At 42.2% G+C, this 23,246-nt stretch overlaps 1 protein-coding gene and 1 long non-coding RNA gene across 2 annotated transcripts in view; both read right to left on the reverse strand.

The window, feature by feature from the left end:
• Positions 1 to 4,337: 4,337 nt before the first annotated feature.
• LOC121559664 lies at positions 4,338 to 5,141 on the reverse strand. The gene is made up of 5 exons (XR_006658615.1): positions 5,102 to 5,141; positions 4,918 to 4,980; positions 4,725 to 4,799; positions 4,528 to 4,590; positions 4,338 to 4,365 (listed from the first exon to the last, which is right to left on the reverse strand). It is a non-coding gene; the product is annotated as an uncharacterized LOC121559664 (long non-coding RNA).
• A 395-nt stretch (positions 5,142 to 5,536) lies between these two features.
• The window catches only part of LOC121559676, a 33,651-nt gene continuing 15,941 nt past the window's right edge, over positions 5,537 to 23,246 (reverse strand). Inside the window, exons 6-11 of the mRNA XM_045215212.1 lie at positions 11,332 to 11,522; positions 10,960 to 11,238; positions 10,152 to 10,434; positions 9,996 to 10,075; positions 5,847 to 5,936; positions 5,537 to 5,628 (exon numbers count right to left, since the gene is read on the reverse strand). Of these exons, the coding sequence (XP_045071147.1) occupies positions 5,537 to 5,628; positions 5,847 to 5,936; positions 9,996 to 10,075; positions 10,152 to 10,434; positions 10,960 to 11,238; positions 11,332 to 11,522 (1,015 nt within the window). The remainder of the gene's footprint in view (positions 5,629 to 5,846; positions 5,937 to 9,995; positions 10,076 to 10,151; positions 10,435 to 10,959; positions 11,239 to 11,331; positions 11,523 to 23,246) is intronic.

The raw sequence follows: 23,246 nt of genomic DNA on the forward strand, positions 1-23,246 counted from the left end.
CTGCCTATAGGCTGTCTCATCGTTGTCTGTGATCAGGCCTACCACTGTTGTGTCGTCAGCAAACTTAATGATGGTGTTGGAGTCGTGCTTGGCCACGCAGTCGTGGGTGAACAAGGAGTACAGGAGAGGACTAATCATTTAGGAAGGTTACCTTCGCTTTCTTGGGCACAGGGACTATGGTGGTCTGTTTGAATATGACATCATAAAACTGAGAAGGCACACTCTTCCCCAAAAAGTCATTCTGAAAATCTCAATGGGTCTTCCACTGATGGGGTACAGCATTTTTACTTTAACTCACACATTTAAGAGCCTAAGATCTATATTAGGCTGAAAGGAAGTTTGACCAAAGCAGGTTATATGGAAAAGTTGATGATGATGATGACAATATCCATTTACTGTAAGAAAGCACTCATGCCATCTGGTGGATAAAAAATAGTTTATTAAAAAAGCACAATACAAAGATATTGTAAAAGTACAGCTCATTAGAAGAAAATGTGAATAATACCTATAATATTTTGGAAATTCATATACAAATATGTTATTGTATCATCTGAATGACAGATATACAGTGGGGAAAAAAGTATTTAGTCAGCCACCAATTGTGCAAGTTCTCCCACTTAAAAAGATGAGAGAGGCCTGTAATTTTCATCATAGGTACACGTCAACTATGACAGACAAATTGAGAAAGAAAATCCAGAAAATCACATTGTAGGATTTTTAATGAATTTATTTGCAAATTATGGTGGAAAATAAGTATTTGGTCACCTACAAACAAGCAAGATTTCTGGCTCTCACAGACCTGTAACTTCTTCTTTAAGAGGCTCCTCTGTCCTCCACTCGTTACCTGTATTAATGCACCTGTTTGAACTTGTTATCAGTATAAAAGACACCTGTCCACAACCTCAAACAGTCACACTCCAAACTCCACTATGGCCAAGACCAAAGAGCTGTCAAAGGACACCAGAAACAAAATTGTAGACCTGCACCAGGCTGGGAAGACTGAATCTGCAATAGGTAAGCAGCTTGGTTTGAAGAAATCAACTGTGGGAGCAATTATTAGGAAATGGAAGACATACAAGACCACTGATAATCTCCCCTCGATTGCTCCACGCAAGATCTCACCCCGTGGGGTCAAAATGATCAGAAGAGCGGTGAGCAAAAATCCCAGAACCACACGGGGGACCTAGTGAATGACCTGCAGAGAGCTGGGACCAGTAACAAAGCCTACCATCAGACAGCCTTACTGAGGCTGTCTGATGGTAGGCTTTGTTACTTTGGTCCCAGCTCTCTGCAGGTCATTCACTAGGTCCCCCCGTGTGGTTCTGGGATTTTTGCTCACCGCTCTTCTGATCATTTTGACCCCACGGGGTGAGATCTTGCGTGGAGCCCCAGATCGAGGGAGATTATCAGTGGTCTTGTATGTCTACGCCGCCAGGGACTCAAATCCTGCAGTGCCAGACGTGTCCCCCTGATTAAGCCAGTACATGTCCAGGCCCGTCTGAAGTTTGCTAGAGTTTATTTGGATGATCCAGAAGAGGATTGGGAGAATGTCATATGGTCAGTTGAAACCAAAATACAACTTTTTGGTAAAAACTCAACTCGTCGTGTTTGGAGGACAAAGAATGCTGAGTTGCATCCAAAGAACACCATACCTACTGTGAAGCATGGGGGTGGAAACATCATGCTTTGGGGCTGTTTTTCTGCAAAGGGACCAGGACGACTGATCCGTGTAAAGGAAAGAATGAATGGGGCCATGTATCGTGAGATTTTGAGTGAAAACCTCCTTCCATCAGAAAGGGCATTGAAGATGAAACGGGGCTGGGTCTTTCAGCATGACAATGATCCCAAACACACCGCCCGGGCAACGAAGGAGTGGCTTCGTAAGAAGCATTTCAAGGTCCTGGAGTGGCCTAGCCAGTTTCCAGATCTCAACCCCATAGAAAATCTTTGGAGGGAGTTGAAAGTCTGTGTTGACCAGCGACAGCCCCAAAACATCACTGCTCTAGAGGAGATATGCATGGAGGAATGGGCCAAAATACCAGCAACAGTGTGTGAAAACCTTGTGAAGACTTACAGAAAACGTTTGACCTGTGTCATTGCCAACAAAGGGTATATAACAAAGTATTGAGAAACTTTTGTTATTGACCAAATTCTTATTTTCCACCATAATTTGCAAATAAATTCATAAAAAATACTATAATGTGATTTTCTGGATTTTTTTTCTCATTTTGTCTGTCATAGTTGACGTGTACCTATGATGAAAATTACAGGCCTCTCTCATCTTTTTAAATGGGCGAACTTGCACAATTGGTGGCTGACTAAATACTTTTTTCCCCCACTGTAATACATTAAAGATAATACATTTTAACACATTTACAACAAAACAATAATACTCAATACACAACACAAGGCAGATCATTCCTGTAGCTGCAGATAAGATCCGTTCTCACTACACCTTATATTTTTTATAAAGCTGTAACAGTAATACACAATTAAACCATGCTTAAGTGAAATATACAGTGGGGAGAACAAGTATTTGATACACTGCCGATTTTGCAGGTTTTCCTACTTACAAAGCATGTAGCGGTCTGTAGACGGAATCTAAAACAAAAATCCAGAAAATCACATTGTATGATTTTTAAGTAATTAATTTGCATTTTATTGCATGACATGACAAGTATTTGATACATCAGAAAAGCAGAACTTAATATTTGGTACAGAAACCTTTGTTTGCAATTACAGAGATCATACGTTTCCTGTAGGTCTTGACCAGGTTTGCACACACTGCAGCAGGGATTTTGGCCCACTCCTCCATACAGACCTTCTCCAGATCCTTCAGGTTTCGGGGCTGTCGCTGGGCAATACGGACTTTCAGCTCCCTCCGAAGATTTTCTATTGGGTTCAGGTCTGGAGATTGGCTAGACCATTCCAGGACCTTGAGATGCTTCTTACGAAGCCACTCCTTAGTTGCCCTGGCTGTGTGTTTCGGGTTGTTGTCATGCTGGAAGACCCAGCCACGACCCATCTTCAATGCTCTTACTGAGGAAAGGAGGTTGTTGGCCAAGATCTCGTGATACATGGCCCCATCCATCCTCCCCTCAATACGGTGCAGTCATCCTGTCCCCTTTGCAGAAAAGCATCCCCAAAGACTGATGTTTCCACCTCCATGCTTCACGGTTGGGATGGTGTTCTTGGGGTTGTACTCATCCTTCTTCTTCCTCCAAACACGGCGAGAGCGTTTAGACCAAAAAGCTGTATTTTTGTCCCATCAGACCACATGACCTTCTCCCATTCCTCCTCTGGATCATCCAGATGGTCATTGGCAAACTTCAGACAGGCCTGGACATGCGCTGGTTTGAGCAGGGGGACCTTGCGTGCGCTGCAGGATTTTAATCCATGACGGCGTAGTGTGTTACTAATTGTTTTCTTTGAGACTGTGGTCCCAGCTCTCTTCAGGTCATTGACCAGGTCCTGCCGTGTAGTTCTGGGCTGATCCCTCACCTTCCTCATGATCATTGATGCCCCACAAGGTGAGATCTTGCATGGCGCCCCAGACCGAGGGTGATTGACCGTCATCTTGAACTTCTTCCATTTTCTAATAATTGCGCCAACAGTTGTTGCCTTCTCACCAAGCTGCTTGCCTATTGTCCTGTAGCCCATCCCAGCCTTGTGCAGGTCTACAATTGTATCCCTGATGTCCTTACACAGCTCTCTGGTCTTGGCCATTGTGGAGAGGTTGGAGTCTGTTTGATTGAGTGTGTGGACAGGTGTTTTTTGTACAGGTAACAAGTTCAAACAGGTGCAGTTAATACAGGTAGTGAGTGGAGAACAGGAGGGCTTCTTAAAGAAAACTAACAGGTCTGTGAGAGCCGGAATTCTTACTGGTTGGTAGGTGATCAAATACTTATGTCATGCAATAAAATGCTAATGTATTACTTAAAAATCATACAATGTGATTTTCTGGATTTTTGTATTAGATTCCGTCTCTCACAGTTGAAGTGTACCTATGATAAAAATTACAGACATCTACATGCTTTGTAAGTAGGAAAACCTGCAAAATCGGCAGTGTATCAAATACTTGTTCTCCCCTCTGTATCTGTTGGTAAATAAAATACGAAAAAAAAATCCTTAAAGTACAAGGTGTTATTGTGTGTGGTGTCTGTTTGCTTGCGTGCGTTGAGCGTGCATAATCCATGTTCCCGCATATCCTTCCGCTCCTCCTCTGATGGTATGTCCCTCCATCCCTCCATCACTCCATCCTTCCATCCTTCCATCCCTCCATCCCTCGATCCCTCCATCCTTCCACCCATCCATCCCTCCATCACTCCATCCTTTTATCCGTCCATCCCTGCCCCCCTCAAGGTCCTGCAACATATCACCACACAAAGTTGTTGAGGACATGCAGTCAAACAAACTCTTAAGAATCAAACAAAAATACATACTTTAAATACATACATTATACTTCAGAGAAATAGTTCCATATTAGTATCATATTAAGTATCAATAGCATATGGCTATTAGTCTTACCTGGGGCTGTGACTGGCTTCACTTGAGAATAGACCGAATCTGCCTCAGGTGGGGTTTCTGTTTCTTTAAGGGGTGAGGATAAACATCAGAATAATATAACAGTTATATACATAATAATATACAGCTAGTCAATAAGGGGTCAAAGAGGTGTGAGGTTATGATAGGGGGAATATGGAAGGAGAGATTTATAGTCTTACCTTTCTTCTTCTTGGCTTTGGCCTTCTGTTTAAGGTCAACCTCAGCATAGGTCACATCAACAGGTCCAGTTCCTGCTGAAAATGGAAATATCCAGTCAACAAATGATGGAATTAGCTTATTCCATATTCTGCATCTTCATTGAAATTCCAAAATTGTACATTTAGATTTCACTGACTGCCGACTGGGTCTTACCTGTGGCCTTCCCTGTCTTGACCTCAGAATAGACTGGATTTTCTTTTGGATCAGCTGGCTTTTCTAAGGAGGAGGAGGAGGAGGAAGAGGAGGAGGAGGAGAGAATTTGTAAGTTTGTATCAAATTTGATGAGTAAAAAACACTGCTACATTTTGTATTAATTTATGTGACAGTTAAGAATTACTTTTCTTTTTCTTGTCCAACTTTTTGAGTTGAATCTGGGCATACATCACATCACTTGGTCCAGCAGTAGCAGCAGCAGCATCTGAAACATACAGGTAATACACTAATATCTCTACTTAGTCTTAGTATGCTAGTCATATTAAACACATGAAGAACAACTGCAACAACAACGCTATACTGTATTCATGCTAAACTTAACATAGAGTAACAGTACCATTGTCATTATTGTCTGAGGGAGTGATTGTATCGTAGATGTTAGCGCCACCTGTTGGTCAAAGAAGAGAGAGAAAGATTAATTGGTTGGTTATCCCTCAGATTGACTAGGGACGTAGAGTACAGTAACATGTTGTACACAAAGTGGATGGTGAAAAGTCAGTGGATGAAGTTACAGAGAGAGGAGAGTGATAGTGATCTGGGCTGAGAGACTGACCATGCTTCAGACGTGTGTACCCAGCATCAGGAGCCTGGCTCTGGGTAGATCCTTGGTCCTGTTGGGGGTCCAGGTTGGTGCTGTGTGGCTGGGGGGGCCTACACGGAGAGAGATACTCATGAAACACACAGATGATATTTTACTGTATGAAAAGGAACGTAGTTGAAAGACAGATGTACTCACGAGAATATCCTGTTACAACAGGAACCTGTAATGAAAAATGCATATTATTATATCAGGACATTACTGTTTTGAACTTTTGTAATTAGACATTTTTCTCTTAAACAAGTTAAATGAGAATTGAGAAAAGTCTCACCTTTGGCGTTTTTATATCGACACAGCAGTACCAGGAGAATGGCCAGTAGAACACCAGCAACAACCAGGCCCACAACCACTACTACTAGGACTGATGTAGAGGGTCCAGGAGTTATGCCTGGAGAGAAAACAGCAAATCACCATCGGACTCTAATGTAGTGGACAAAGTGAAACATTTCTGTAGAGACATTATATATTTGACATCTAACTTGGAAGCTGAGGAAACAGTTAAATGAAGACAAATGCAATTAGTGCACCAATCAATTAAAAGTATGATCTTACACCATACCTCTTCAATTATCAAATGAAACGAGGAAGAATTAATGGAGGAATCTGAACAGCAATGGTAGGCAGACATTTTTTAACGACAAAATAGCATCCTTAAAATGGGGCCAAATGTCAAGTGGTTGTAGGCATGGAGGCACTGATTTGAATGAGAGTTAAGATGACTTACCTGTCAGCATCAGTCTGACTGGATCACTCCACTCAGAATACTTCTTCTGATCAATATATGTACCCAGACACCAGTAGACACCACTGTCTGAAATCTTAACCTCACTGATCTCATATTCATGTTCCCTACTGAGGAAGTCTACAACATCCTTGAGCCATGTGTATTTCCAGTCAGTGACTTCTCCTCTCTGTATGTTACATCTGAGAGTGACAGACTCTCTACTGAATATCTGGGAGGATTTGGAGTGTATGGTCAGAACAGCCTTTGCATGTCCTGCACAAAATAAAACCAGCATGATAAAATTGCTTTTACAAATGTTATTTTGAGACACTAAAAACTAAAACTATGTCTATCTAAAAGCAGCTTTAAACATCACAAAGAAATATGATGAAGCATTAAGAGATGAAGGCTTGATCAAGTGTGAAAATATCTACCATCATCATCTTCAGAGTGTCCAGAGTAGATGTGTGTACTCAGCACTACAACAAAGAAAGTCACATTGCTCCAATATTAGTTTGAAATAAATAACAACATGCCATATTCATGTTACTGTTTACTAAATCCATCCTGTACTTTATTTTAAAGGTGCAATCTGTGTTTTCTACATAGATTTCTACACTACTAAATGAATCACAGCAATTCAAGTCTTATTCCATCATAACCCAAAATATATGTTTATTTTATGACAATTATTGTAAACAATGTAGATGAATGAATTTCCTTAGCCCCATCCCTCAGCCGTATACCACAACAAGTGGCAGTGTGGCCATTTTAAGGTAGTTTGAATTACGGACTCCAGCTTTAAATGGCCACTGACTTCCCATGTTCTGCACACAGAGAGAGTACAGAGACCAAAAACACCAAATCACTCATCATTCATCTCTTAACACAGTTTACTATAACTGTAGCAAAGGAAGCCTCAACCATTTACAATAATCACAACTTGATACTACAACACATCCAATAAATATTGAATTTTCTATTCATTGTCATTGACAGCACATTTTGCATCCACTGAGTTAACACCAGTCTTTAGTTCCTGAGGTATGACCTGGCTAAATGCACACCACCACACTAACCATGTCTGCATGGCATCATCTCTATAAGCTCAGGTTCTCACAGAGATGCAACATCAATGTAGGGTGGTCACTCTCTTATTTCATATCTACACCATATTTGCTGCAATTTCCTTTTAGTGCCATTTACTAAGCATTTGTCATGTTTTCTCAATAAGGGCTAAAACACCAAAAACAAAGCTAAAGCATGAAACTGTCTTCATTTCCATTAATGTCTTTTTCCCTTTCCCCTTAAAGGCTTAGTAAATCAGGTAATTAGTGTTCATACACACACACACTAACTCAGTACTTACCTAGTAGCAAACAGAGCAAGGTGCTCTCCATTCTGTCCCCACAGACAAGTGACTTTCTCTACAACTACATTCCTTCTGACAAACCCCTCTACTTCCTATATGATGACAGTCTGTTTAGATCACAACTCTTCACAGTCACACAGAAACACTGAGAGAGAAAGATTCAAGAGGAAAAAGAGTAGCGGTTTATAGTCTATTCATAGATAGATAGATAGATAGATAGATAAATAGATAGATAGATAGATAGATAGATAGATAGATAGATAGATAGATAGATAGATAGATAGATAGATAGATAGATAGATAGATAGATAGATAGATAGATAGATAGATAGATAGATAGATAGATAGATAGATAGATAGATAGATAGATAGATAGATAGATAGATAGATAGATAGATAGATAGATAGATAGATAGATAGATAGATAGATAGATAGATAGATAGATAGATAGATAGATAGATAGATAGATAGATAGATAGATAGATAGATAGATAGAGTATTACCACTGACCAGAGATTGGAGGAGTTTCAAAGCTGGAACTGGGTAACCGGGTTTCCAGGTTAAAGTGTATAGTTTAATTTTGCTTCACATCATTACATGTTGAATAAATGAATCCATTTTTGTCAACTATTTACCTCTAAAAATATGTTGTAGAGTGTAGAGTGTGGGACACATGTACAACATGTGTGAAAAAACAAACATGTGGAGAGAAATGTTACAGGTGAAAGCAGTTAAGAGACTTCACCTTCAGTGGGTATACTAATGTAAACATCTGGGGTTTCTTATCGCCCCCTTCAGGACAGGCCTGTAACTACTCCACATCCTTGTGGATCACAATATAGAAACTAATATGGTCATTGGTCACATAGCAACAACATAACCCCTCAGTCTACTGGGTCTGCCCTCTTATTCCTTCCTCTCTCTATGTCATCATATTAGTACAGACATGGACCACTTCTGTATGGGTTCATATCAGTAGAAGTCAAATCTGAAAGTGGTTTAAGAAGACTGACAGCAATATGGTGTATAGAGATTTTGTTAAAAAGTGTTGCTTTACATAATAAGAAATGTATAGGAATGTTCAAGATGTAAATGCATTGTTTCAACTCAGCAATACAGAGAGTAAAGGGAATATGTCCTTAAATTAAATTATATTTCAAATCAATACAATGATGTGGGGAATCATCACTTTTTATTTGACAAATGAGAATTAATACAAAATACAAAATGCAACACAACCTCCACTGTCTTACGTCAGGTGGCGTCACTCCTATGTGACTCTCGTCAGGCAGAATCGTCGTGCTATCTGATGTAAGACAATGCACACCCTCTTTATTCAAGTTCAATAGTGGAACACTCATCTGGCTCCTATAACGACTACTGAAGAAATAACATTTTATAAAAAACATATAGACATAGAAGTGGAAAGTATGGAAAATGTAAATGAAAATAAGCATTAATTGAGTTAAAAACAAATTATACATGTTCCAACATAACTGCTAAAGTTGTTATAGTAGGTCGGCCAACCAAGTATAAACCCACCTTTAGTCCCAGAAAATATTCACATATAGCATATATGCACCTGCATGTAAAAAGCATGACATTATCTAAAATACAACATATTTAAAAAATACAACAAATTCTACTTTTAAACAAAACAGGCACTACACTCTTTTTCAATCAACGAACTGAAATCAAAGAGGGGTAAGTGTAATATTTCAAGAATATTAACAACAATCAACAATAACAAAACATACAAGATCCCAAAAGCTGAAAACGTCAACTTGCTAAATCGTAGCATTTAGTATTTGTAAAATTTCATTCAATGATATTTGACTCAGTAAACGCTATCATAAATCAATGGCAAGGCAATGGCAAAAACTTTAAAATCATGAAAATGGTCATTCAGCTTACAGTTCATACTGTAATGATCACACGGATGATTCGGTCTGTTCGATGATATCATCAGATCTTAACTCATCTTGAGGAGATTTGGTTGTTGAACACATGCCTATAGGAATATAACGGACGGAGAGTAGCATTAGAGTTAAACTGATTCAACTGCTCGTTCAACTGCACAGCACTAAAATGTAATCCTTCAGAAGTAATGAAAATGTTAGTTTACCTTTTCTGGGGGAAGAACATTTCCGTAGAAGACATTTAACAGAAATAGCTGCCACTGGGCACTATGTCTATTTACATTTGAAATGAACCATTTGAGTCAACATTACTTGATAACAGTAATACAAGAGCATGACATAAAGAAGGAAAATATCAAGCTGGATAAGCTTCTTGTAGATACACACTGAAATAAAGTGGTCACCTTGAGCCCTGCAGCATTTCACCATCAGCATGATAGACACCAGTAGAAAGGGAGACACCACCAGTAGACCACACAGCAGCCTGGACAGCAGAGAGATGGAGACAATAGAACCTGGAGGGTCTATCAAAACATATGTTTTACCATCAACACACACACACACACACACACACACACATACTGCTCTTCTCACCTCTCACTGTCACCCAGCTCTCTGGTGATTCTCCTTCATTAGATTCACAGTTATAGAAGCCTTCATCTGACTTGGATACTGCAGGGATGGTCATCCCTCCCGTGGTCTCATTCCTGATGAGTTCTCCATCTTTGTAGAAATCAACCTTGGGGTTTGGGTTTGTTTCCGGATATCTATTTGTACAGAGCAGAGTCACAGAGTCTTCCTCAGTCATGGGATAGGCAGTGTTTTCCAGGATAACAGCACCAGCTGTGTAACATAATATATAAATAAAACTGTAAATCAGGAGTAATCACACACAATATATTAATGTCTTATGAGCTTGCATTTTACATGAGATACATTCATTCAGTTTCAGAATTGAACATCATTATCATACATTGAAATGTAAAAAAGGTTAGTGAATATTGTACAATAGACGTATGTCACTCCCTGACTCAGGGGACTCTTATATGTTGAGTCAGGGTGTGTATATTCTTTGTGCTGTTTTCTATGTTTTGATCTATTATGTGTAGATCTATGTTGGCCGTTGTGGTTCCCAATCAGAGGCAGCTGTAGCTCGTTGTCTCTGATTGGGGATCATACTTAGGCAGCCTATTGGCACTAGTGGGTTGTGGGATCTTGTTCCTTGTAAGGTATGTTGTGTGTGCTACCTTGGACTTCACGTTTCGTTTTGTTTATTGTTTTGTCGAGTGTTTATTGGTTTAATAAACATGTACGTATATCACGCTGCACATTGGTCTGTCCCGTCATTAAACGAACGTGACAACGTACCATCCACTGTGATGTTGACAGCATTACTGTACTCTCCTGATGCAGACTCACACCAGTACACTCCACTGTCCTTTTCAAGTGTGGACCTGATGGTACATGTGGAACCTGATATTGATCCCCAGTTAGAGCCACACCCTGACTCCACTCCTCTCTCTCTGTATCTCTTCAGTCTCCATCCAGTAGAGTTCCCCTTCTCCTCACAGCTCAGTGAGAGAGACTTTGATGTAAAGTGTTGAGTTCTGTTGGGTCTTATTCTGAGAGACACTGAAGGATGCAGGTCTGACACAAACAGAAAGACTCAAACTTATAGTTATATATACACATGAGGATGACTTAAATGTGGTTAAATGCAGTTTCAATGCAGCTAGTTACCTCCTGACCAGAGAAACTGATGTTCACTGTAGAGTGTGTCATAGACTGGGTCTCCTCTCCCAGCTCTACACACATATCCTCCTTTGTGATTAGGACCAGCAGGGATCAGAGTGTAGGAGTCTTCAGTAGTCACATTGCCAGATAGAGGCTCTACAGAGTAGGACCTGTCCAATAGGGAGGGTAACCCAGCTCTGTAGGGAACAGTTCGGTACCAGAAGAACCTCCAGCCTGTAGATGACTCTTTAACCCCACAGCTCAGAGTAACTGAGTCTCCAGGGTTCAGCCACCGAGGAGAGACACTCAGGACAGCTTGGGGTTTATTTGTTATAAAGGAGATGACACAATTAAAATGTTTGTTCTTTAATTAAATTATTTTAGAATAAAATATTTACCCCATTTGTTATCATGATATTGTACCTTACCCCAACATCAAACAATAATTTAGTTCCATCATTGATCTCACTGTCTGCTATTTGACCTCATCCATTTTGTATTTTCCTCACTATTCTGTCTCTTTTTCTTGCAATCCCATAAAAACAGACTTACCTAACACGGTCAATTGTATAGCATTAGTTGACTCGGAGTGTTTTAAGCAATTGTTTTTTTGAAGATCTTCACAGGTATATAGACCATTCTTTGCAGGACTGATTCTGTACTCAGGTTCTATATTCGCGTAGACCAACTTCCGAAAACTGTTATAAAAGCTCAATCTCTTCTCTTCCCTGCAAGTCACATCTGAGAGTGACAGTCTCTCCGCTGAATACGTGGGGCCAGTTGGGTTGGAGGGTCAGAACAGCCACTGGTCTCTCTGCACAGACACACCACAGAAAATTAACATTATCACACACCTTAGAATGTAAAATAATGTTGTTCAGCATTTAGCACCTCCGTACCTTCAGGCTCTGATCAGTCCCTACACCCAAACGAGGGCATTGCGTTCATCCACCTCTGGTCTGCTGGCTCCCCTTCCTCTGCGGAAGCATAGTTCCCGCTCAGCCCAGTCAAAACTGTTCGCTGCTCTGGCACCCCAATGGTGGAACAAGCTCCCTCATGACGCCAGGACAGCGGAGTCACTCACCACCTTCCGGAGACATTTGAAACCCCACCTCTTTAAGGAATACCTGGGATAGGATAAAGTAATCCTTCTACCCCCCACCCCCTAAAAAAATAAAAATAAAAATGGTGAAGTGGTTATCCCACTGGCTATAGGGTGAATGCACCAATTTGTAAGTCGCTCTGGATAAGAGCGTCTGCTAAATGACGTAAATGTAAATGTAAATCACAATATGACCATATCATAAGTTGCCATTTCTGAACATACAGTATGCAGTCTGAGCTGTCTGACTTACCAAGATATAGTCATCAGAATACTGACATATACAGTCATGTCTACACACACACACACACAGTCTTGCGCAGCTAACTTTGTGGGGACATTGTCACAACTTCGTCGTTACTGGCTTTCTAGCTGCCACCGATCTACGTTTCTTTTTCCATTTGTTTTGTCTTGATTGTACACACCTGGTTCCCATTACATTATATTATTTCCCTATTTTACCCTCTGGTTCCCACATGGTTTTGTGCGTGTTTGTTCTTTGTTTTGTGTCTAAGACTTATGTGAGCTGGTGTGTTTTCCCTGCGTGGAAATCAGTGTTGTTTAATTTTCGAGTAAAGTACGTAGTTAACTCAGTTCTGTGTCCTGCGCCTGACTCCGTCCTACCGCTGCACATTGACCATCAACTTCAGATCAACCCACACCGATGTCCACCACTCCGTCACCTGGACCACGTGGGATTCGGCTCTCGCTCCCGAGGGCATATGATGGGACGGCTGCCGGGTGCCAGGGGTTCCTGCTCCAGGTGGAGCTCTACCTGGCGACCATCCACCCGGCTCCCTCGGGATACGAGAGCGTGTCCGCCTTTATCTCCTGTCTGTCGGGGAGAGCGCTTGAGTGGGCCAACGCCGAATGGGGAGGAATAGACACAGCGTTGGTTCGCTATGAGGATTTCACCCGCCGCTTCCGGGCGGTCTTCGATCATCCACCTGAGGGGAGAGTGGCGGGGGAATGCTTGTTCCAGCTCAGACAGGGGAAGAGGAGCGCACAGGACTTCGCACTGGACTTCAGGACCTTGGCTGCCAGCTCGGGATGGAATGAGAGGGCCCTGATCGACCATTACCGGTGTAGTCTACGTGAGGACGTTCGTCTGGAGCTGGCATGCAGGGACACCGCACTTACCCTCGACCAGCTGGTGGATGTATCTATACGGCTGGATAACCTGTTGGCCACCCGCGGACGTCCGGGTCAGGGTCCGTCCATTCCATCCCCCAGCACCTCCGACCCTACCCCTATGGAGCTTGGAGGTGCTGCTCGAAGGGTGACTGGAGGGGGGGGCCGTTTCCTGCACCAACTGAGGCCGCAGAGGGCACACTGCTGGTCGGTGCTGGGGAAGTTCCCAGCACTGGTGGATCATCCCAGGTGAGTAGGCACCCGACTCACCCAGAGCTCCCTGTTGTACACATGTGGGTATGCATAGAATTTCCTGAGTTTTCCCCGCATTCCCAGCATAAGGCGCTAGTAGATTCAGGCGCAGCTGGGAACTTTATTGACCGTTCATTTGCACATAGATTAGGGATCCCTATTGTTCCTGTTGATGTGCTCTTCCCTGTACATGTCTTAGATAGTCGTCCTTTAGGGTCGGGCCTGATTAGGGAGGTCACAGCTCCACTATGTATGAAAACGCAGGAGGGTCATGAGGAGAGAATTAGTCTCTTCCTGATCGATGCTCCTGCGTTTCCTGTGGTGTTGGGGCTTCCCTGGTTAGCCTCTCATGACCCCACTATTTTGTGATAACAGAGGGCTCTCAAGGGATGGTCACGTCAGTGCTCAGGGAGGTGTGTAGGTGTTTCCATAGGTGCAACTACGGTGGAGAGTCCAAACCAGGTCTCCACTATGCACATTCCCCCCAATATGCCGATTTGGCTCTCGCCTTCTGTAAAAAGACTCAGGAGCTCAACTACCACCCCATCGACAGGGGGACTGTGCGATAAATCTCCAGGTAGGCGCAGCACTTCCCAGGAGTCACGTGTATCCTCTGTCTCAGGAGGAGACGGCGGTTATGGAAACATATGTCTCCGAATCTCTGGGACAGGGATACATTTGGCCTTCCACTTCACCTGCCTCCTCGAGTTTCTTTTTTGTGAAGAAGAAGGATGGAGGTTTACGCCCGTGCATTGACTATCGAGGTCTAAATCTGATCACTGTGAAGTACAGTTACCCACTGCCTCTCATAGCCAGTGTGACAGAGTCATTGCACGGGGCGCGCTTCTTCACCAAATTTGATCTCAGGAGCGCTTACAACCTGGTGCGTATCCGGGAGGGGGATGAGTGGAAGACGGCATTTAGTACCACCTCTGGGCACTATGAGTACCTCGTCATGCCCTACGGGTTGATGAATGCTCCATCAGTCTTCCAATCCTTTGTAGACGAGATTTTCAGGGACCTGCACAGGCAGGGTGTAGTGGTGTATTTAGATGACATTCTAATATACTCCGCTACACGCGACGAGCATGTGTCCCTGGTGCACAAGGTGCTTGGTCGACTGTTGGAGCATGACCTGTACATCAAGGCTGAGAAATGTCTGTTCTTCCAACAGTCCGTCTCCTTCCTAGGGTACCGCCTGTCCACGTCAGGGGTGGAGATGGAGAATGACTGCATTTCAGCCGTACGGTAAAGGAGGTGCAGCGGTTTCTTAGGGTTTGCAAACTACTACCGGAGGTTTATCCAGGGCTTTGGTCAGGTAGCGGCTCCCATTACCTCCTTGCTGAAGGGGGGACCGGTGCGACTGCAGTGGTCAGCTGGGGCGGAGAGTGCTTTTGGTCACCTGAAGGCTCTGTTTACCTCAGCTCCTGTGCTGGCTTATCCTGATCCCTCATTGGCATTCATAGTAGAGGTGGACGCATCCGAGGCTGGGATAGGAGCTGTGCTCTCTCAGCGCTCTCCAGTGTACACAGGGTTTGGATTAAGGTCAGTGTAGTTCCAGGAACAGCTAAGAAAACAGAAAGCAGAATATCAAAACATCTGGATACATGCTTGGTAACTTTAATATATATATATATATATATATATATATATATATATATATACAGTGGGGCAAAAAGTATTTAGTCAGCCACCAATTGTGCAAGTTCTCCCACTTAAAAAGATAGAGAGAGGCCTGTAATTTTCATCATAGGTACACGTCAACTATGACAGACAAATTGAGAAAAAAAATCCAGAAAATCCCATTGTAGGATTTTTAATGAATTTATTTGCAAATTATGGTGGAAAATAAGTATTTGGTCACCTACAAACAAGCAAGATTTCTGGCTCTCACAGACCTGTAACTTCTTCTTTAAGAGGCTCCTCTGTCCTCCACTCGTTACCTGTATTAATGGCACCTGTTTGAACTTGTTATCAGTATAAAAGACACCTGTCCACTACCTCAAACAGTCACACTCCAAACTTCACAATGGCCAAGACCAAAGAGCTGTCAAAGGACACCAAAAACAAAATTGTAGACCTGCACCAGGCTGGGAAGACTGAATCTGCAACAGGTAAGCAGCTAGGTTTGAAGAAATCAACTGTGGGAGCAATTATTAGGAAATGGAAGACATACAAAACCACTGATAATCTCCCTCGATCTGGGGCTCCATGCAAGATCTCACCCCGTGGGTCAAAATGATCACAAGAACGGTGAGCAAAAATCCCAGAACCACACGGGGGGACCTAGTGAATGACCTGCTGAGAGCTGGGACCAAAGTAACAAAGCCAACCATCAGTAACACACTACGCCGCCAGGGACTCAAATCCTGCAGTGCGAGACGTGTCCCCCTGCTTAAGCCAGTACATGTCCAGGCCCGTCTGAAGTGCATTTGGATGATCCAGAAGAGGATTGGGAGAATGTCATATGGTCAGATGAAACCAAAATATAACTTTTTGGTAAAAACTCAACTCGTCATGTTTGGAGGACAAAGAATGCTGAGTTGCATCCAAAGAACACCATACCTACTGTGAAGCATGGGGTTGGAAACATCATGCTTTGGGGCTGTTTTTTCTGCAAAGGGACCAGGACGACTGATCCGTGTAAAGGAAAGAATGAATGGGGCCATGTATCGTGAGATTTTGAGTGAAACCCTCCTTCCATCAGCAAGGGCATTGAAGATGAAACGTGGCTGGGTCTTTCAGCATGACAATGATCCCAAACACACCGCCCGGGCAACGAAGGAGTGGCTTCAAGAAGCATTTCAAGGTCCTGGAGTGGCCTAGCCAGTCTCCAGATCTCAACCCCATAGAAAATATTTGGAGGGGAGTTGAAAGTCTGTGTTGCCCAGCGACAGCCCCAAAACATCACTGCTCTAGAGGAGATCTGCATGGAGGAATGGGCCAAAATACCAGCAACAGTGTGTGAAAACCTTGTGAAGACTTACAGAAAACGTTTGACCTGTGTCATTGCCAACAAAGGGTATATAACAAAGTATTGAGAAACTTTTGTTATTGACCAAATACTTATTTTCCACCATCATATGCCAATAAATTCATAAAAAATCCTACAATGGGATTTTCTGGATTTTTTTTCTCAATTTGTCTGTCATAGTTGACGTGTACCTATGATGAAAATTACAGGCCTCTCTCATCTTTTTAAGTGGGAGAACTTGCACAATTGGTGGCTGACTAAATACTTTTTTTCCCCACTGTATAATGTATTTATTAAGTTAAATGAAGACTAATGAAATTAGTGTACCAATCAGTTAAAAGTATAATCTTAGTACCGTACCCCATATTTCTTACAATTATTACATGAAATTAGAATGAATTAATGGGGGAATCTGAACAGCAATGGTAGACAGACCTTTTTAAAATGACTAAATAGCCTCCTTAAAATGGGGCCCAATGTCAAGTGTTTATGGGCATGGAGGCACTGTTGTGAACGAGAGCTAAGATGACTTACCTGTCACCGTCAGTCTGACTGCATCACTCCAATCAGAATGCTTCTTCTGATCAATATGTGTAGCCAGACACCAGTAGTCACCACTGTCTGAAATCTTAACCTCACTGATCTCATATTCATGCTTCCTACTGAGGGAGTCTATGACATCCATGCGCCATTTGTATTCCCAGTCAGTGACTTCTCCTCTCTGTATGTTACATCTGAGAGTGACAGACTCTCTACTGAATATCTGGGAGTATTTGGGGTGTATGGTCAGAACAGCCTTTGCCTGTCCTGCACAAAATAAAAACTGGCATGATACAATTGCTTTACACAGGTTATTTTGAGACACTCAAAACACAAAATATGTCTATCCAAAAGCAGTTTAAAAAATCACAAACAAAGAAATATGATGAAGCATTAAGAGATGAAGGCTTGATCAAGTGTACAGATATCTACCATCATCATCTTCAGAGTGTCCAGAGTAGATGTGTGTACTCAGCACTACAACAAAAAAAGTCACATTGCTCCAATATTAGTTTGAAATAAATAACAACATGCCATATTTATGTTACTGTTTACCAAATCCATCCTGTACTTTATTTTAATGGTGCAATCTGCGTTTTCTACATAGATTTCTACACTATTAAATGAATTACAGAAATTCAAGTCTTATTCCATCATAACCCAAAATATATGTTTATTTTATGACAATTATTGTAAACAATGTAGATGAATGAATTTCCTTAGACCCATCCCTCAGCCGTATACTACAACAAGTGGCATTGTGAGCTTTTTGTGGTAGTTTGAATTAAGGACTGCAGCTTTAAATGGCCACTGACTTCCCATGTTCTGCACACAGAGAGAGTACAGAGACCAAAAACACCAAAACACCACTAATTAATCTCTTAACACAGTTTACTATAACTGTAGCAAAGGAACCGATCAACCATTTACAATAAACACAACTTGATACTACAACACATCCAATAAATATTGCATTTTGTATTCATTGTCATTGACAGCACATTTTGCAAGCACTGAGTTAGCGTCAATCTTTAGTTCCTGAGTGATGACCTGGCTAAATGCACACCACCACACTAACCATGTCTGCATGGCATCGGCTAAACAAGTTCAGGTTCTCACAGAGATACAACATCAATGTAGGGTGGTCACATTCTTACTTCATATCTAAACCATACCTGCGGCAACTTCCTATTACACTGTTTTCTCAACAAGGGACAAAAAAACAATGTCTTATTCCTTTTTCTCTTAAAGGCTTAGTAAATCAGGTAATTAGTGTTCATAATCAAACACACTAACTCAGTTTATTTATTCTAAAATTGATTAAATAAATAAAAATCCTCATAATGACAAAGTGGAAACAGGTTTAGAAATTTTTGCAAATGTATATAAAAAAACTAAAAAAACTTTATTTACATAAGTATTCAGACCCTTTGCTATGAGACTCGAAATTGAGCTCAGGTGCATCCTGTTTCCATTGATCATCCTTGAGATGTTTCTACTTGATTGGAGTCCACCTGTTGTAAATTCAATTGATTGGACATGATTTGGAAAGGCACAAACCTGTCTATATAAGGTCCCAGAGTTGACGATGCATGTCAGAGCAAAACAAGCCATGAGGTCGAAGGAATTGTCCGTAGAGCTCCAGGACCAGATTGCGTTGAGGCACAGATCTGTGGAAGGGTACCAAAAAATTTCTGCAGCATTGAAGGTTCCCAAAAACACTGTGGCCTCCATCATTCTTAAATGGAATAAGTTTGGAGCCACCAAGACTCTTCCTAGTTCTGGCCGCCCGGCCAAACTGAGCAATCGGGGGACAAAGGCCTTGGTCAGGGAGGTGACCAAGAACCCAATGGTCAATATCTGGAGAGACCTGAAAATAGCTGTGCAGCGACGCTCCCCATCCAACCTGACAGAGCTTGAGAGGATCCGCAGAGAAAAATGGGAGAAACTCCCCAATACAGGTGTGCCAAGCTTGTAGCGTCTTACCCAAGAAGACTCGAGGCTGTAATTGCTGCCAAAGGTGCTTCAACAAAGTACTGAGTAAAGCGTCTGAATACTTATGTTAATGTGATATTTCAGTTTTTTATTTTTAATAAATGTGTAAAAATGTCTAAACCTGTTTTTACTTTGTCATTAAGGGGTATTGATGAGGGAAAAAACAACAATATAATCAATTTTAGAATAAGGCTGTAACGTAACAAAATGTGAAAAAGTAAAGGGGTCTGAATACTTTCTGAATGCGCTGTACATAGTAGCAAACAGAGCAAGGTGTGCTCCATTCTGTCCCCACAGACAAGTTACTTTCTATACAAATACAGTCCTTCTGACAAACCACTCTACTTCCTATATGATGACAGTTTGCTTAGATCACACCTCTTCACCGTCACACAGAAAAAAAGAGAGAGAGAAAGAATCAAGAGAAATGTCAAAAGATTGTGAGAAAAAAATAGTAGCAGTTGATAGCGTGTTTATATTCTGACCAACTTCTCCATATGGTTGGCTAGATGGTCTCACACTCGCTCCTTAGAGACCTGAATTGATGAGATCAGAGCTTGTGGTTTTATATCAGAATGTGTAGATGTTTGTTTTATGCTGCACCATGCACAGATAGATAGATAGATAGATAGATAGATAGATAGATAGATAGATAGATAGATAGATAGATAGATAGATAGATAGATAGATAGTGATAGATAGATAGATAGATAGATAGATAGATAGATAGATAGATAGATAGATAGATAGATAGATAGATAGATAGATAGATAGATAGATAGATAGATAGATAGATAGATTTTATTTTTATTTTTATTTCACCTTTATTTAACCAGGTAAACCAGTTGAGAACAAGTTCTCATTTACAACTGCGACCTGGCCAAGATAAAGCATAGCAGTGCGATAAAAACAAACACAGTTACATATGGGGTAAAACAAAACAAAGTCAAAAATACAACAGAAATACATATAATATACAGTGTGCAAATTTAGCAAGTTATGGAGGTAGGCAATAAAATAGGCTATAGTGCAAAATAATTACAATTAGTATTAACACTGGAATGATAGATGTGCAAGAGATGATGTGCAAATAGAGATACTGGGGTACAAATGAGCAAAATAGATAACAATATAGGGATGAGGTAGTTGGGCGGGCTAATTTCAGATGGGCTGTGTACAGGTGCAGTGATCGGTAAGGTGCTCTGACAACTGATGCTTAAAGTTAGTGAGGGAGATAAGTGTCTCCAGCTTCAGAGATTTTTGCAATTTGTTCCAGTCATTGGCAGCAGAGAACTGGAAGGAATTGCGGCCAAAGGAGGTGTTGGCTTTGGGGATGACCAGTGAGATATACCCGCTGGAGCGCAGACTACGGGTGGGTGTTGCTATGGTGACCAATGAGCTAAGATAAGGCGGGGATTTGCCTAGCAGTGATTTATAGATGGCCTGGAGCCAGTGGGTTTGGCGACGAATATGTAGTGAGGACCAGCCAACAAGAGCGTACAGGTCACAGTGGTGGGTATTATATGGGGCTTTGGAGACAAAACGGATGGCACTGTGATAGACTACATCCAATTTGCTGAGTATAGTGTTGGAGGCTATTTTGTAAATGACATCGCCGAAGTCAAGGATCGGTAGGATAGTCAGTTTTACGAGGGCATGTTTGGCAGCATGAGTGAAGGAGGCTTTGTTGCGAAATAGGAAACCGATTCTAGATTTAACTTTGGATTGGAGATTCTTAATGTGAGTCTGGAAGGAGAGTTTACAGTCTAACCAGACACCTAGGTATTTGTAGTTGTCCACATACTCTAGGTCAGACCCGTCGAGAGTAGTGATTCTAGTCGGGTGGGCGGGTGCAAGCAGCGTTCGGTTGAAGAGCATGCATTTAGTTTTACTAGTGTTTAAGAGCAGTTGGAGGCTACTGAAGGAGTGTTGTATGGAATTGAAGCTCGTTTGGAGGTTTGTTAACACAGTGTCCAATGACGGGCCAGATGTATACAAAATGGTGTCGTCTGCGTAGAGGTGGATCTGAGAGTCACCAGCAGCAAGAGCGACGTCATTGATATACACAGAGAAAAGAGTCGGCCCAAGAATTGAACCCTGTGGCACCCCATAGAGACTGCCATAGGTCCAGACAACAGGCCCTCCGATTTGACACATTGAACTCTATCTGAGAAGTAGTTGGTGAACCAGGCGAGGCAGTCATTTGAGAAACCAAGGCTATTTAGTCTGCCAATAAGAATGCGGTGGTTGACAGAGTCGAAAGCCTTGGCCAGGTCAATGAAAACGGCTGCACAGTACTGTCTATTATCGATCGCGGTTATAATATCGTTTAGGACCTTGAGCGTGGCTGAAGTGCACCCATGACCAGCTCGGAAACCGGATTGCATAGCGGAGAAGGTACGGTGGGATTTCCAAATGGTCGGTGATCTGTTTGTTGACTTGGCTTTCAAAAACTTTTGAAAGGCAGGGCAGGATGGATATGGGTCTGTAACAGTTTGGATCTAGAGTGTCACCCCCTTTGAAGAGGGGGATGACCGCGGCAGCTTTCAATCTCTGGGGATCTCAGACGTTACGAAAGAGAGGTTGAACAGGCTAGTAATAGGGGTTGCGACAATTTCGGCGGCTAGTTTTAGAAAGAAATGGTCCAGATTGTCTAGCCCAGATGATTTGTAGGGGTCCAGATTTTGCAGCTCTTTTAGAACATCAGCTGTCTGGATTTGTGTGAAGGAGAAGCGGTGGGGGCATGGGCAAGTTGCAGCGGAGGGTGCAGAGCTGGTGGCCGGGGTAGTGGTAGCCAGGTGGAAAGCATGGCCAGCCGTAGCAAAATGCTTGTTGAAATTCTCGATTATTGTAGATTTATCGGTGGTGATAGTGTTTCCTAGCCTCAGTGCAGTGGGCAGCTGGGAGGAAGTGCTCTTATTTTCCATGGACTTTACAGTGTCCCAAAACTTTTTGGAGTTAGTGCTACAGGATGAACATTTCTGTTTGAAAAAGTTAGCCTTTGCTTTCCTAACTGCTTGTATATATTGGTTCCTAACTTCCCTGAAAAGTTGCATATCGCGGGGGCTATTTGATGCTAATGCAGTACGCCACAGGATGTTTTTGTGCTGGTCAAGGGCAGTCAAGTCTGAGGAGAACCAGGGGCTATATCTGTTCTTAGTTCTGTATTTTTTGAATGGGGCATGTCTATTTAAGATTGAGAGGAAATTACTTTTAAAGAACAACCAGGCATCCTCTACTGACGGAATGAAATCTATATCCATCCAGGATACCTGGGCCAGGTCAATTAGGAAGGCCTGCTCGCTGAAGTGTTTTTGGGAGCGTTTGACAGTGATGAGGGGGTGGTCGTTTGACCGCGGACCCGTTACGGACGCAGGCAATAAGGCAGTGATCGCTGAGATCCTGGTTGAAGACAGCGGAGGTGTATTTAGAGGGTAAGTTAGTCAGGATGATATCTGTGAGGGTACCCATGTTTACGGATTTAGGGTTGAACCTGGTAGGTTCGTTGATAATTTGTGTGAGATTGAGGGCATCTAGTTTAGATTGTAGGATGGCCGGGGTGTTAAGCATATCCCAATTTAGGTCACCAAGCAGTACGAACTCTGAGGATAGATGGGGGGCAATCAATTCACATATGGTGTCCAGGGCACAGCTGGGGGCTGAGGGGGGTCTGTAGCAAGCGGCAACAGTGAGAGATTTATTTCTGGAAAGGTGGATTTTTAGAAGTAGAAGCTCAAACTGTTTGGGCACAGACCTGGATAGTATGATGGAGCTCTGCAGGCTATCTCTACAGTAGATTGCAACTCCACCCCCTTTGGCAGTTCTATCTAAACGGAAAATGTTATAGTTGGGGATGGAAATTTCAGAATTTTTGGTGGCCTTCCTAAGCCAGGATTCAGACACTGCTAGAACATCAGGGTTGGCGGA

The sequence above is a fragment of the Coregonus clupeaformis genome, unplaced genomic scaffold (genome assembly GCF_020615455.1).
Source record: "Coregonus clupeaformis isolate EN_2021a unplaced genomic scaffold, ASM2061545v1 scaf0395, whole genome shotgun sequence".
Taxonomy (NCBI): domain Eukaryota; kingdom Metazoa; phylum Chordata; class Actinopteri; order Salmoniformes; family Salmonidae; genus Coregonus; species Coregonus clupeaformis.